General features: G+C 36.5%; 1 protein-coding gene across 2 annotated transcripts in view; it reads left to right on the forward strand.

The window, feature by feature from the left end:
- The first annotated feature begins 10,534 nt into the window (after positions 1 to 10,534).
- Positions 10,535 to 17,809, forward strand: part of cacna2d2a (calcium channel, voltage-dependent, alpha 2/delta subunit 2a) — a 223,636-nt gene continuing 216,361 nt past the window's right edge. Inside the window, exon 1 of one of the 2 annotated variants that reach the window (XM_046845532.1) lies at positions 10,535 to 11,067. In XM_046845532.1, coding sequence (XP_046701488.1) covers positions 10,952 to 11,067 — 116 coding nt within the window. In that variant the 5' untranslated portion in view covers positions 10,535 to 10,951. The remainder of the gene's footprint in view (positions 11,068 to 17,809) is intronic. The other variant, XM_046845542.1, reaches the window with a different exon arrangement.

A 17,809-nucleotide genomic window follows, 5' to 3' on the forward strand; every position in this document is an offset into this window, starting at 1 on the left:
GAATAATTAACAGGTACTTGAAGGTTTTCAAATATTTGTGACTAATCAGCTCAGCTGTGTCTCTTGAGTAGCCTTTATTAGTTATTTATTCCTAAACCGCACTCTAGCTAAGCTGTGTTACGTCAGCATATGGTTACTCGTGCACAGCTCATAAAATATTTCGATCCTTTAGTCTGAGCCTCACTAATGCCTTCTGACGTCATAAATATTGTAAGACGTTGTGTATTGTAGCATACATTTTTGTTAATCATCTGAAATTTGTGCAGTGTTGTTCAAAGCCCTAAGAGTATAAAGCAGATTGAATGATCTACAGAAACTAGAAGGAGATTTGCAGACTATTCTTATTATAAATGTAGTGTTACAATGCAGTCATATAATCAGGGCTTTTTTATGAAAATGTGTGTACTTTAAAGTCTTTCTCTTTCTCCCACAAAAGCAGCTTTGTTGGAATTGACAGCATTTGATTGGCAGTAAAGCTACACATCGAATCATGCTTTCATCCAAATTTCAGAGAACCACAAGTTTATTCACTGACATTTGAGACTGATTGACTGAGTAGAGATATACACTAGGTCACTCAACCACTAAGTCACACTGCCTACAGGCCAAACACTTAAATAAAATATTTCTTTTAGCAAAGGCTTTGACAGTAAGTAATTAAGATATGCTACTGTAGCAACAGTATCTAAAAGCCTGTATTTGAAACCAGAAATACACTACATGTATCTGCACATCAAATTTTTGCTAGTCTGTCATAGTCTGTAGATTTACAAGACTATCAATGTTGACAAAAAATTAAGAGGAATGCAAGCAGAGGGCACAGACTTTACATTTCAGACCAGCATGAGTAAGGCAGAGTATGTTCAATTCTTACTTTAGCTTAGTCAGCAGTTTTGGCAATGAAAAAACTGTCCAAGCAGGCTTTCATGTGAGTTGGGTATGTTTAGTTTAAATTATAACAAACTACGAATCAGAAATATGCCGACCTTCTGAATTAACCACACATATTGCCCAAGGAAGATTTTAACAGTGAATAATACCTAAACAATTTATTGCTCAATTCTTCTTCTTTCCCAATCAAATTGGAAGAGGAATGATTGACAATTTTGTACTCTCCAATATTAACCCATGTCCCCTTCCTCCTGTGTATGGTAAATTTAGCTGACATTAGACAAGTTTATAATGAACATCAATTAACTCAATGTAGTGGGCATGCCAAAGAAAACATTTACCATCTGCCATGTTAAAAACTATCATATAAAACCCTGTTTATGCACTGTGCAAGTGAAATTTGAATAAACTTGAACAAAAATGCTTTCTGGGTTTTAATAAAAACCCATTAAAACTCTACAAGCTCATTTGGCAAATCTGTGCCAAAAAAAATACCATTTCAAAGGTCACATTTCACTCGCTCAACACTGGCACAATTATGTTGGGTTTCATATACTGTTGCATATAAGGTGCAGTTAATCTATGAAAGTACATGTAAGTGATAAACCAAACCTGTGCATGAACAATAAAGACTTAGAGATACAAACAAATGACAATAATAGGTATGAAGTTGAGGTGTGTATATACAGTGTATATACAGTGCACCTACTCAATCTGAAAGATAAACCTTTCACCTAAAATTTGTCTATAACTTAATTATACAACTATACACACCTAAACAAATTTCGTAAAGTGAAAGCATTTGCATGTGCAGGCTTTCACTTCTGCCTGCTGATATGAGTTTATCAGTACATTTATTTAAAGTCTAATTAGATACAGAATTTGAAAATAATAATAATAATAATAATAATAATAATAATAATAATAATCACTGATGGGACACTGTGGAAAACGTAAATCAAAACAGAATGCAATGATTTGCAAATCTCATCAACCCATATTTTATTCACAAATGAACATAGAAAAATACCAAATATTTAAACTAAGGGAAATGTATTTTTCATATAATGATAAGCCAATTGTTTTCAAATAGTGAAATGTCTGGATTGCAGGCAGGTCTTTTCAGCACCTGAACTCTTCTACTACAACGCCATACTGTTGTAATAGATGCAGTATGCAGTTTAGCATTGTCTTGCTAAAATACTCAAAGCCATCCCTAAAAAGACATCATGTGGATGGAAGCATGTGTTGCTTTAATACCTGTTCATAACCATCAGCATTTTTTAATGCCTTTCCATATGTGCAAGTTGCCCATTCAATTGCCAATAATGCACTCCCATACCTTCAGAGATCATGCTAACATGCTGGATGCTTTTCAACAGTAAAACACCTGGGAGTTATTTTAGACAGCAAATTATCTTATCTTATCTTATCTTATCTTATCTTATCTTATCTTATCAAATTCATGGCAAACTGTGTTCACAGTGTTTCTGAGCCCATGTAGTGATTTACATTACACAATCATACCTGTCTTTTGTGCACAGAGATGATGATATGTGTTGAAGATGATGAGATATTCAAAGTCTTTGCAATTTGATGTTGTGAAATGTTTGTTTGAAATTTCTACACACAGTTTTTACAGATTCATGAACCTCTGCACATCTTTACTTTAAAAAGACTCTACCTCTCTAAGATAATCTTTTTATACCAATTATGTTACTGAACTGTTGCCAGTTAACCTAATTAGTTGCACAATGTTCCTCCAGCTGTTTCATTTTAGTAACACTAAGTTGCTAAGACGTTGTGGCAATAAAAACAATCTTTATTTTCACAGAGAAATTTTATATTTCCTTAGTTTAAACATATAATATGTTTTCTATGTTCTGCTGTGATTTAAATATGAGTTTGTGAGACCAAGTACTCAGTATCACTTTATCCTGGTCAAGGTGAATATAGAGTCTATTGCAGGAATGTTGGGACTTCAACAGGAATACACACTGTATGGCTATATTGGATGCCAGTGGGACACACATACAGACACATTCATTTACATCTAGAGACAATCTATCTACTGCCATGTTTTTGGGAGGTGAGAAGAAACTTGAGAATAATAATTAAATAATAAATAACAATAAAAGTTGCCAATAGTATTATTTCATTTAGTTTTTTGATTGTGGAATGTGTATTAGTGGAAGTATGCACTATAGTTTCTTTCTTGCCTGCAGTTTGTTTTCATTTAAATTATTATTCTTTAGGATGCTCTCTTTATTTGCATGTAAAATGTTGCTTTGCTTCATGTTCAATCTAATATCACAAAACTGAGACAAGTGAAGATTGCGCCAAAAAAACAAACAAAATCTACAATCTATAGACATATACATATGCAGAAGACTTAACTTATATATTGATACATTGATATTGTTGTCTATAGCAATATAATCTAGTTTTATAATATATTAAATTCATTACTTTATAGTTAAGCTAGAAAAAATGGTCTGGAGTTCAGTCCAAAACCAAACACATTTGTTCTTTCTGTCGGGCTGTGATCGGTGATGTGAATAGATTTAGTACAGACAGGGAAGAAAAAAGATAATAAAGTGTAGGTGAAGAAAGAGGAACGTGGGATGTAGAAAGATACTCTGTACTTTTTACTTGGCCCAGAGACAGGGGCAACGTGGTGTGATTAATTCCTGTCTGAGTGTGCCCTACTTGATGTGTGTGTGTGTGTGTATATGTGTGTGACTCAGCCTAGCAGAGTCTATAAAACAGTTCCATGGAGTCTTTTCCTTTGTCTTATCATAATTTTTGATTTTTTTTTCTTTTTGAGTTGTAGTCAATATATCTGACTAAATTTGTATACCTATACATAATCTATAGTTCTAATGTTTATGGACTACTTCTTTCGGCTGCTCCCATTAGAAGTCGCCACAGCGGGTCATCCATCTCCATACCACTCTGTCCTCTACATCTGCCTCTTTCAAACCAACTACCTGCATGTCTTTTTCACCACATCCATGAACCTCCTTTTTGGCCTTCCTCTGTTCCTCCTTCCTGGTGGCTCCATCCTCAGCATTCTCTTACCGATATTACCCCATGTCCCTCCTCTGCACATGTCCAAACCATCTCAGTCGGCCCTCTCTTACTTTGTCTCCAAAAGGTCCTACATGCAGTGTCACTCTAATAAACTTATTTCTAATCCTGTCCATCCTCATCACTCCCAATGAAAATCTCAACATCTTCAGCTCTGCTACCTCCAACCATTACCCAGCCATTAGGGTTGCACAAGCCATTGCACTCTTAGTGCCAAGCCCGGATATATGGGGAGGGTTGTGTTAGGAAGGGCATCCAGCGTAAAACATGTCAAATCAAATATGCGGATACAAATCATGTAGAAATATTCTATGCTGTGTTAATTTATCTCGACAGATTTTTTGGAATATATTCAATAAAAATATCCAGCTCTATGGGCATTGTGCTTTGAAAGCATTCTCTGTCAATATCAGGTGTCTATTCATATTCTGAGACAAGGTATCAAAGCTCATTCAAGAATGATGGCAATGAAACAGAAAACAGCCTGATGTTAGAAGAAAAAGACTTTTACTCTTGTTAAAATAGGTACAAGCCATGGTAAATGTTATTCTCTTAGAAATATCAAAAAGCAGGTTGTGCAACATTGAATTAGTCTGATGGTGTAACAAACAGAGACACTATTTTTGCTAGGATTAAAGACATGCCTGTTTCAGCAATACTAGCTGAATTGCATGTTACATTAAATAAAAGAGAACAGCAAATGAATGGATTGTAAGATAGCAGAATGCTAATAAAGTTTTGCTTTTAAAGAAAACGTGGACATAAACAATTTGACATTTTTTATGCTGTGGCCATGGTTTTTTTTTTCTTGTCTATGAGGAATAGTGTTCACAAGAACCATATAAAGTGAGGACATGACTCAAACTTTTGTTTTAATGCATAGGAAGTTTTGTTTAGAAGAATGTTTACTATAATTAATGATGGCATGCTGTTAATGATGAAGAAGCAAAAAGGATTTGCCAAAATAAACCAAATTGGCTATCCGGTTGAGTAAATTTCTCAGTATTATACATCAGAAAAATATCTGGCAAAGAAGCCAAATTCTGTTCTAAATTATGCGATGGCAATGGTTGTGAAAATGATTTAATTTTCTTAAAGCTTGTTTTGGCTTGACTTGCAGGAAATTCCAAGCACTGCTTGAAGAGGTGGACTGTAACATAAAAGAGGTGTATGCAACATACCACTTCACTACAGTGTGAGATAATAAAGTTGTGGGAACATGTTTCATAGGTTTTGTGAAATGAACTGATGCAATCAAAGTGTTTCTTGTGGAGAATTTAACCCAACAGGAGGATTTCAGGCAACCTGAAAAACTGATGTTTTTTGACAGACTTTACAGTGTACTTGAATAAGCTGGACATCTGTGTGACATGTCTGTGTGATTTAAAAATATGTGAAAAAAATTTCAACTTGTCATTCAGTCAGCACTTTATACACAACCTTTTTATTAGGAACACCTGCAGACTTGATAATTCATGCAGTTCTTTAATTGTCATCATGTGAGAGTAATGCAATAAAGTCATGCAGCTACAGGTCAAGTATAATCCACTGTGATCTCTGTGACGTTAACCGGGGCATCGTTTTTCCAGAACGGCGGGTTTGAATATTTCAAAAACTGCTTATATATTGGGATTTTCACACGCTGATGTCTCTACAGTTAATACAAAATAATGTGGAAAAACAATTATAATTTGGTGGGATAAATTATGTTGGTGAAAATGCTTTAGACTCTCCCGTTTTGTTGAATCTGTACAGACAGTAGACTAATTTTCCTATTTTTCACTGACAGAAACTGGCCTTCTGGTGTTCTAGCTCATCCAGCTCAAGGTTCAACATAAATTATATTCATGAGTTGCTTTTCTGCTTACCGTGGTTGTTAAGAGTGGTTATTTGAGTTATCATAACCTTTGTGTCAGTTCAATTCATTCTCTTCTGAACTCTTACATCTGGGGTAGTTAGATATGGGCTTGTAATGAATACACTGTTGACCTTTTTGAAAATCATTATATTACAATTACTGGATTAAACATGTTATTAAACATGTTATGTGTTATGTTAACTACTTACAAATTTGGAACTGTTATAAAATATTATTTTTATAGAAACTATACTTGCTACCTATATATGACAAAGGTTGATAATAATATACACTGGGCTGATAAAACCATGGTCATCTCTGGTGATAGTACATGATAAATTAATAAATGAACGATTGATCTTTAAATCAACATGTACTCTATGTTTCACTTAATGAAAAAGAAGAAACTATAATGGTGGTGCAGCATTTACCCCCTTTTGCACATATTCTAATTTAAAACCTCTTTTCCTTTCCATTTATAAAAATTTCAGTCCCCTAGTGCACCTAACAGCCATTTACTTTTCAGTCTTGATGTGTCTTAATGAATATTATTTGGCTTTGACTCACTCTGTATCCTTCAGACATAACGCACAGTAAAGGAAATTAGACTTACAAAGCCTTGCAAGGCCACAACAGAAAAGTAATGATGTGCTTTTATCACACACTTCCTGGGTCACTTACAGCTGCTGATCAGATGGAAAGGGTTTTTTTTTTGCATGGCATCTCAGAGTGCCAAGTGATGGAGAGAAGAATGCATAAGGCAGGATCTGAGTGGAAAATGTGCATCAGCAAACACGTTCCTGATGGTAGATGACTCATAAAGCTTTAGAAAATATTTTATTTTTTAAGATTAACAGGATTGGAGGCCCATTTTCAGAACAGTTAATAGGACATGGCATTTTTACAGTGAGCTGTTTTGTATTTGTTTGTCTACTTTAGGATAAAAATACATTTCAACTTTTCCATTATGTGCAAAGTTAGTTAAAATGAAAACAAACATTTTGTGACTTTGTGTTGCTCTAAACCTTTACAATTTCACAAATGAAGTGTGAGAGTGCTGAGATTCAATTTAACAAGTACAAATTCTAGCAATATTTAAAGCCGGTTTTGCTGTACAGATAGGGTATTTATTTGTTTTCTAATTAACCTGCTAGCTGGCAACACATAGCCATCCGACTGTGGAGTTTGTAGCTATTATTTTTAAGGCTTTTTATCATTGAATCTTTAGCAGTCTAGAGCTGAATCATTCAAGTGAATCACACACATTCAGTTTGTGTATTTCTTTTGACTGCTCTGTGTCTTTTACTTTCATTGTACATTAGCTATTGGATTAACATTAGCCAGCTACTTCACGAACAGTGTTTCACAAAGCAGATAGATAGAATCTGATTGGACAAAAAAATCTAACATCTACTTACACATACTGGAAGCAGTGCAGCCATGAGAAACGATATGAAATGAAGAGAATAAACTGTTGAGAACAAATTTCATGAAACAAATATTAGAATTTAGGTTGTAAATGTAGGTCAGTGCTTCTGAGTGTTTAGGCCAGCAGAAAAGGCTTTGCCGGCCCTGACCGCCTGCCACTGATATGCACAATAAAGTTTTTTTGGTAACATGTATGTAACACTGAAGAGAGGACATTAATGGGGATATCATGGTGGTTTACATGCTGCCTCAGCTCCAGGGTAGCTGGTTCATCCCCATGCCCAGAATAAATCGGTTACTGAAAGTGACTGAGAGAGTGAGCGAGTGAGAAGACAATAATAGAGCAACATTCAGAGAAGCTTCAATCCTTGAGTTAACTTCCACACTTTATACTACTGTACTAAATAGTACATCAATGATGTAATCACCACTTTGATACACAATTTAGTTCATAGTAGGCAGTTTATGATGGTGTCTTGAGCACATTTTGATTGAGTATCCGCTTACAATAATCAGTGCAGCACATCTCGTGTGAAGAAAAGCTTCTATGCAGATTATACCAGATTATTCTGAATCCTTTCAGTCATTGTAATCAGATGCAAACTCTTTGTGAGTGTGCGTATTCATATATGGCTTGCTTGAACAAAATGATTTTAGGCAACCCGTAGCACTAAGATGCACCACAAACAAGATCAGACCACTGACATAATATTCTGTGACTGCTTATGTCAACTCATGTTTCAATTATTGCAGAGAGCTGCACAATGTTCTTACTTCCCTCCTGGTGAGTGCAGTCAATGCTGAACATGATTTGATTGTATTAGATCACCCATAGTGATGAGACATAAGCATATATACATATATATATATATATATATATTATGCATTATGTATACAACGAACAGCAATAAAACTGTCTAATATTGTGTAGGTTCCCCTTTTCCCACCAAAACAGCTCTGAAGCAAGTCCTCTGAAAGTGTGCTGTGGTATCTGTCACCAAGATGTTGGCAGCAGATCCTTTAAATCCTGTAAGTTGCGTGAGGGACCTCCATGGTTTGAACTTGTTTCTTCATCATATCCCACATATGTTTGTTCTGGGGCTGTTTTTTGGAGGCCAAAAAAACATTTGAACTCAATTTTCTCATACCATTTCTCAGCAATTCTTTCAGAGTGCCAGCAACTATTAGCCTGCCATTAGGAAACAGCTGCCATGAAATTGTGTGCTTGGTAACTGTCAACAATGTGTAGAACGGCCAGACATATCAAATAACATCATAATAAATGCCACAACCAGTACAACACTCGCAAAAGCATCACACTGCCAAGAGCGTCACACTGCCGTTGTCTTCACTGCCTACCTAGAACACCACAAGACCTGCCATTTTGGAGATGCTCCGATTCTATCATCTAGCTATCACTATTTGGCATAATTCGGCACTCAGATCCCAACGTTTAACCATTTTTCCTGCTTCCTACAAATCAAATGTGAGAAGTAACAGTTTGCATGCTGACTAATATATCCCACCCATAGGCAGCTGCCACTGTAATTAGATAAACAATGCAACCTCTTCACCTGTCAGTGGTTTTAATGTTATGACTAATCAGTTTATATTTATGTACGTATGTTTATGTCTCTCTTAAAACTGATCTAATTGATTTTAATGAAAAAAATAATTGTGGAAATTAATTAGCTTGAAATAGCCAGGAAATGACTCTGTGGACTTACATAGAATCCTCAACATTCCTGAATTCACTGTTACCAGGATTCTATTGACAGTAATTACTGTACAATTGGTGCAATGTTTAGTTTTAACATGTCTTTACATTATGGTAGACATTTTTGTTTGATAATGTGCAGATACATGAATTTGTATTTGTATACATATCCAGTATTGGTTATACATATTCCATTGCACTTACATACATGTTTGTAGTCTCTTTCTTTTAAAGAAAGAAAGAAAGAAAGAAAGAAAGAAAGAAAGAAAGAAAGAAAGAAAGAAAGAAAAGAAAAATCAATATTGACTCAAGGGCACATGGGTAACATTGCTGCCTAAGATGGACTGTGTCATCTGTTCACTAGTGACGTGCCTACAAAATAGCCACATGCCTTACCCGGAATAGCTGTGACATATGAAGTGAAGGCTCCAACAAACAATAAAGTTTTTTGATGTTGGCTTTGTGTTTGTACATGTTTGAACAGGCCAGTCAATATAGATTTGAGTGTGATAAACAAATCCATTTGTTGAAGACTCAAATGTTTGTTTTCATTTCATAGAATTTGTCTTATATGATCTAATCTATAATAAAAGTGTATTTTAACCAAGTGTGGCTAAATGTGATTTGCATCCAAATGTCTATCATTTTACGCAGTTATCGTGTCACCATTTTCTTTATATATATAATTGCCAGTGAATGCTGTTTCATTGTTTATCAAGTGACCCGAAGGAGCTGCTTAACAAGTTTAAAAGCTGCATAAAGAAGTGACAGAAGGTAAAAAGAAAGTGTTTTTATTGAGGCGTTTCTAAAATTAGCAGGTCACAATCAAGGAGGTCACAAAGGTCATAAGAGATCACAAAGGTGGAGCGACAGCAGGCACTAAGGAAAGCTCTGAAGCTTTGTGTTCATTATTGAAAACTAACCTCAAATTTAGTTTTCTTATAGAGTAAACTAACTAATGCATTACTTGTCTCTTTATTACTGCTATCCAAACAAGAATTCTCGTAGATAATCCAAATCATTGAAGTATTTTTGGGAGAAATTTGGGAGAACTCTTTTTAGTATCTTCCGCTTTCCTTCATTGGCTCCTTCTTTGATATTGCTTGTTTTGAATAGGAAGTGATTTACTTTTAATTTAATTAATATATAATTTGAAACTTTGTCAACACTTATATAGTTTATAAAAGTGTATGCCAGTTATAGGGCACACGTGCACCGCTTTCATTCTGATTGGAAGTATTGCGTAACACATTTTTGCCATATATTTTTGACACGTGCACTCAACTTGCGCATGCGCAGCGTTAGACTTGACAACGAACGAACACATGAATGAACGAACGAACGAATGAATATAATGAACGAATAAATGAACGAATAAATGAACATATGAACAAATTAATGAACGAATTAAGTAATGAGTGAACAAATCTACGAATGAATGAATGCACGAACAAATGAACGAACGGATGGATGAATCGTAATAATTTAAAAATAAACTCAAAATTGTGAAACAAAATTGAACATATTTAATGTTAATAGGGTGCAAAAAGTGCAAACATGATTATTATGAAATTCTCAGTTTATAATTCACTGCACAGCTTTTTCGTGCTCCGGTCTGGAGTTTCTGTTTTGCAAGCTCCGCCTCACGCGCGCCCCCCCGTCTGACACGTAGGAATAACAGAGAGAAAGAGAGATAGAGCGAGAGAGAGAAGGAGAAAGAGAATAAGGCTGAGAGCTCTAGCTCCAGTACAGCGGCACCCTCGACACATCAGTGTGCTCGACTCGCTCGCTGTATTGCGGAGCTCCACCACACACACACACACACACACACACACGATCCGACTCTGATCGTCGGCTTTAACAGCGACTCGGATCTCCGGAGGTCTTTATAGTGGTGAGAGTCGCCTGTCAAAAGCGACTCGTTTTTTCTTTCATATTCCCAGCTGTCTTGAATGTCACACTGAAAAATGGCGATCTGCGCTCAGTCCTCAAGTCTTTTCTGGCTCTTCATGGTGCAAACGGTGTTGATCCTGTGTGTGTCCTGGCCCGGAACGGCGACGCTTCGCTTCCCGCAGCACTACACGTAAGTCCAGCAGGTGCGCGAGTTACTCGGGAATGATCGGGGTCGGGGGAGGATCGGGGTCGGAGGGGATCGAGGAGAGGGTGGACAGGTGTCTTCAGCGCGAGACTCTTTTTTAACGTGCGCGACTCGGTGATATGTGTGTGTGTGTGTGTGTGTGTGTGTGTATTTGAGAGTGATCATGTGTTGTGGCCGAATGCATCCTGTCCTCCATGGTCAGCTTGGTATGTAGAGCTGACGACGCCTCCCGTTCACCATGTCTGGTTATTTGGTCGCGGTGGTCATGAACGATTTACACACACACACACACACACACAGGTGGCCGCCGTTACCGAATAACTCGCGCCTTCCTTCAATTATTGATTATTGCGCCGAGCTTTTGCTGACAGGTTAGCAAGCGTGGCGGTGGTGAAAGCACAGAAAGCCTTGTGTATCAGATACTTTTCCTCTACACACACACACACACACACACACACACACACACACACACACACACGCACGAAGTAGCCTTTTTAAATATCTATTTGAGGCAAACTGACCAGTGTTTGTTCAATTGTTAAGTCAACAGCCCTGTCATGTGGCAGGTGAAGAGAGCTTCTCCTAAACACTTTATTGGAGTCATTTAAAATAACGATTATAATAAAAGGATCATTAAAGGCACACATTTTGACCTGACCTATTATTGCCCTTCAAAATGTCTCTGAGATACACCCCAATAACCTTATAGGGTCTTTTTGACCCTTGCTGATAAATCATCCTGGTTCTTGCACAGTGAGAAACATCTTGACTGCATTGTGGTAAGTTAAATGACCGGCTTTCCAAAATATTCCAGGGAAACGAGCCGGGATCATACTACTGCATATACATATCTCATATAATGACCTAGAAATGTCACACGCCAATAAGGAGCACTTGATTTAGTATACCGTCTACTGTCTCGTTCTTACTTGTATCCCTAATCCCTACGCACTCATATATACCCAGCGTTTAACTTTCAGAAATAGACTTGAGGATAAAGTCAGATGCTGGTTTGAGCCGTGCAAACTGCTGTGTGTGACTTGTGGAGGTCCTGGCTGAATTCCAACATGCTTCTGGTTTGTTCCTCAGAGCAAAGCAAAAAGAAATGTTTAAAAAATCTGTGTTTGAACTCTAGGCATGAACTTAAAACTAAAACTAGAGATGCGCAAAATTGCATTTGTCCTATCCTATCTATCGACCTGAAATTTTTTTTTTATCAGATACCATACCAGTGTTTCGGTTACTATCAAAATATATCATTTCATCTAATAGAATAGAATAAAATATATAATTTTGTTCTTTTGAACTGTTTGTTCTGAAGGACCACAAGCTATAAATTACATTCTTATAAGATAGAGATGATTTGACCTCATTGTACAAACAACAGGTGTGTGTGTGTGTGTGTGTGTGTGTGTGTGTGTGTGTGTGTGTGTGTGTGTGTGTGTGTGTCGTTTTGCTCTACAGGGCCTTCTCTGGGTCAAATTACGCAGCTGTTTGATTGTTGATCCCTCTCACCTTAAACAAAGCTAGACTTCATGCCATGTATTTCCATTATTGCCATTTAGGTTGCTGCATTGTGGGAGTGGAATTACAGTAGGGTTCCATGCAACATCTAATGTCTCAGGAGTGATCGTTGTAGTATTGCACTGTTTTTTAGCAGATATGTCAGGCACAGTTGCTTGAATCTATGAGCAGGATTCTTCCTGATTAAACTTATTTGAGTTCTATGTTTCCTTAATACATGTCAAATGCAAATATGTTTACTTTATGTTTCCTGTACAGTGTCGCCCGCGATAAATGAAAAAAATGTGATAAATGGACGCCACCCCCCCAAAAAAAAGCTATTTTATGTATACAGTAGTTTACTGTATTAACATTTTACTTAATTTTGTAATTAATAATTATATTGTAATTTTTTATTATTTCACCATAAAACTTCATAAAAACAATTCCCTATATGTTTTTTGGTCTATCGTGCTATCCGCGAGAGACCGGGAAAATTAGCCAAAAAATTTATTATGTGGCAAATGCAATTTCGCGATAAACCGGGGGCGTGAGATTCAAATGTATTTCTGTTTGACAGATATTTTTCTAAAAATATAAATGAATAAATATAAAAGAGGTGAAAAAGCCTTCAACGAAATACGCATTTATTCGTGACATCCTTTCTTTACCATATAAAAAAAAAAACTCCACCAAAAAACAATTTTAATCACTACGCATTTGTTTTACTTAAGCACCTAGTCTCAAACAAAGCACCAAAATAGGCCATGATGCTCACATTCAGCAATTTGTTCTGGATGTTTTCTGATTCTTTGGTAACATTTGGTAACATTTGGTTCTGTAACTTTTTGCTCAGTCATTTTAATAACTGTGATAAACAGAGTAATACTAAATAAAAAATTCTGGTTTTGTTAAAATGCATTTAACTGGATTTCTATAGATTTGTTCTAGCCTAAAGAACTAGAAGTTTCCATGATGATTGAGCCCACTACATGTCTTCATAACGCTTAGAAGCACTAACTCTTACACAACAGACGATTTGACGATTAGTTGTGATTCATTGTTTAGTGTTATAGGCATGTGTACACTAAACGATTGTTCACACATGCCACACACTACACTTTTGATGTGAATTTGCGTTCACAATTTTGTACAGAAGCAAGAAAAAAGAGAACATCTGGAGAAGTTTAATTGAGGAAATGAGGGCATTGAAAATGGCATTTTCTGCAAATAGAACTAGAGGTGTAGCAAGAAATAGTGTAACTGTTTTAAGGTATTGTGTTTCTTTTTATTTGTGTTGTTATATGTGTTGTGCAATATTATTGTCTTATATTTTTGCCCATGGATTTTTGAAAAAAAATAAAATACAATCAATTTGGAGAGCAAATGTGTTTATTTTTTTCTGCCTTTGACTGAATGTTTATTTCTGCTGACATGTCGAACTTTATAAGTTAGGGTTGAAGTCTTGAACCTCAGCTTTACCCATATTGTGTGTTGATTATAGAGCTCTCCATGGTCCTGAAGTCAACTAGAAGGCTGTGTCTAATTAAAAAAGCATTAGTATTGGGTAGTGATGAAGTATGTTTTCTTTGTAACTGTACTTACATATATAATTTTTTAGTATCTGTATTATTTTTATTTTGAGGAAACCTTTACTTTCTTCATTTTAATACGTAATAACTTCATTTAGAAAAAAATGCCAATTTTACATGGATGAATAAATTGCATTAAACGAGAACCTTGTGCGAGACCCCAAGAGTTGGCTAATGATCTTAAAAACTTAAAACTGAAGTTTGTGTGGGTTCTCTCACTATATGCCTGTAACAGTAGAAAACTCATTGATGAATAGGAACATGGAACAGCATTAAAGATTACAATATAGTTCTGAAAGATCAGAACTTTTAATACCCAAGTAGAGTTATTGTGTACTGAGTAGTTTTAATGCTTTTGCTAGATTAATATTTAAGCCTGGGATTTTTACATTTACTACTGCTATCCATAATATTGACTTTGAAGCACTTTACACTTATTATATCAAACGGAACAGAAAACCTCCTGTTGCCCTTTAAAGGTAACGTCCCTTATAATGATTGTTGCTTGTATTTCTAATGATATGAGGTTGCCCCGGAAGCAGGTTAACAGCTAGACTCATTGACATTTGGCTTAAAGACCTTCGACATAACACTGCTGCAAGCTAATGATTGTGTCTAATAGCATAAACTGTGTTGTGCCAAAGCAGAATGCTTACTACTAGCTATGAACAGTAATCAGCTGAGTTGTACCCAATGTTCAATTTCTGGGCATAAAAGGGTCATTTAATATACTTGCTATATTTCTGAATGCCACATTTAAAAGAAGATGAAAAGAAAGCCCCAGTTCTTAACCAGATGTCTTCTTGTGGCCTTTTCCTCTAGGAGCTTTACATGTACAACATCTACGGGTGGTCGAAAGGGGAAAAAAAAGTTTTGTCTGAACACTGACAATCTCAGCCTGAGCCTGAGATTGTCTGAACACAGACAATCTCAGCCTGAGCCTGAATCTTGATACAGTAAAGCTCTTTTCTCAGTCCATGAGCTGTGTGTTTTATTCAGACACCAGGTGTTTTGAAATTCCCCATGCCTCCGAACTGCCATTCTCTGTTTATGCTGAAATAGAGATGATGAAACCAAACATCATAGGCTTTAGTGCATCTCTCCTTCTAGACTGTCAGTTATACACAGGTGTCTGGTGCATTTATATGGAGCCTTTATCATTACAATAATGTTAGATACCAGCCTACAAGAAAGTAATCTATTAATCATTGTCAATGAAAAGCAGTCACTATCTATCTATCGATCTATCGATCTATCTATGCCTTTAACCTCAAATTCCTGTTTTTTTTATTTTATTTTAATTTTTCCTGCTTATCCACCGCAAGGTTTGATGTGTTATGAGATGCTTTTCTGCTTCAGTAGTATTTTAGACCAGTGGCCACTTTCCAGTCAGCAAGGCTTTCTATCCACAGAACTGCCGCTCACTGTTTTTTATTTTTCACACCAGTCTCTGTTTTTGATGCTATGGTTGTGAGTGCCATCATTATTATATTTTACCAAGCTTAAGTTCAGTTTAATTTAGTTTTATTTGTAAAGCTGCTTTTATCAATGGAAATTGTCCCAAAGCAGTTTTACAGAAATAGATTACTAATATATGTACAATATCAGTCGACCAATACGGGTTTGTCTCTGTCCGATGCCAATATTTAGAAATCAGGGCAGCCGATGGGCGATATAGGATGCCGATTTTTCTGGATGATATGTGTGGCTGATTATAAAATCTAATAGTTAATAAACAAGACCCTATACAGAAAATTGGTCCCCACACCTACCTGTAGCCTAAACTACAGATGGTTGAAGGTTTACTAACAATGCAGTTCTAAAAGGTTACTCATTCTTTTTCCAAATGTTTAATCAATGAAATATATAAGACTAGATTAAAACTAGAGTAAAACTTAAAGCTTGGGACACACCAAGCTGAAGGTCGGCCGTCAGGGAATGCCGGGTGGGTTTTTGAGAGTCTGTTGGCTTTAATTTTTTTTCACACCTTTCGCTCTGGTCGCATGGCATCAGCAGGTTTTCAGCTGATTCTGCATGTTGAGCAACGGCGGAGCTCGTTCACAAGAAAGAGAATCCGATTAGCTATTTAGCTTAGCGAATGAGCACACAAGAAAAAAGAAGGAACACGCTTGTCTTTGCAACTTAACAGACATGATTGCAAAAAAAATTTGCTACAGGAATCCGTTAGTAATGATCACAGCAGGTGTTAAAGCTGCTTGATTTATATACAGTGGTTTCTTACTTGCGGGAGTTACATTCTAAGACCAATGTAAGGCAAGTTCTGAAAATCCACGAATTTTGGACGCACCCCCGCAGCCCCTATAGTACCTTTGTTAGTGAATTCATTTAGACATTGTGTCACTTTTATACAATAATGTGTTTTAAAAATTGTTATGAAATTTGTTAGTGAAAACAATTTAAACTGTTAATCCTAACGATCCTGAACATTCGGTCCCGCCGCGGATCCCCGCAAATTAACAGTTATGCCTCATGGTTTGGTAGATTGGTGTGTCAAATGCGCTTGCCTAATAATCAGCCTTACTTGCAGCACAATCGGCCGATGCTGATTAATTTGAAAAAGGCCAAAAATTGTCCCGATTTATCGGCCGGCAGATCAATCGGATGACCGCTACAAATATACATATCAGGATAAGGTTTAGTGCAGTAGTTTACAGTGTGGAAAATAAACTAAAGTATTTTGCATCCCAGATATTAATAGCTAACCTGTTGTATAAGTTTATAAGAGTGTTATGAGCATTCAGACTTCTCTTTTGCCTATTAGGATGACTCATATTTATCAGATTATAGCAGAAAGCCATCTTTCTTTAACCAAGCGCTTGTCTTTAAACAGCAGTCGGTGAACAGAGGAACCAAGTTTAAAAATATCAGAATGAGTGACTCAGACGTTACATTTCCATACATCTGTATGCATACAGCCGCATACCGAGAGACCCAGTTTAGCACTGAGAATCTCTCTATGATAAATTCGCACACACTTCACAACACGCTCTGCTCGGCCTCGTGGGCAGGATTAGCAAACATCTAGCTTCAGAGAATATGCTGAAACAGTTTTGCCTAGTATAAGGCGAAAAGAGCAGACATCCACCAGTACACACAGACATACACACATACACAACGACTGTGTATTGCTTGGGGCCAGAGGTGTTGTCACTAGCAGTTAGCATCAATAGTGTGTGTAGCACACCGCTCCCTCTCTCTCGAGGGTTCTCTCCCTTTACTTCTGGTGGACCTTTTGTTAGCCCGTGTTTCTTCAGCACTGATGCCTCAGTAAATCTTTTGCTGCAATTGTAGGACCTTGTTAGCAGTAATTCGCAAGTCGTAATGACATCAGATTTCAGGACATGGGATGTGCAAAGTGAGGAAAAAACATAATTGGTGCATTTATAAAAGTGTGTTTTCTGTTTTAAAGTACAGCTTATAAAAAGTTTATTTGACTCTTCAAGGCATGAGTTGCTATTGCTGTTATTGTGCTATAAAAATCTTTGACCATTTATGCAACAGTAGCCAATAGAAAGTAGCTTAGCAACAAGTTAAACAGCAAATAGCGTTAGTTACACGCTACCTTTAGTTATGACTATACACTGTATATGCCCTATATATCTTTGGATGTG

Source organism: Silurus meridionalis, chromosome 1 (assembly GCF_014805685.1).
Source record: "Silurus meridionalis isolate SWU-2019-XX chromosome 1, ASM1480568v1, whole genome shotgun sequence".
NCBI classification, from domain to species: Eukaryota; Metazoa; Chordata; class Actinopteri; order Siluriformes; family Siluridae; genus Silurus; species Silurus meridionalis.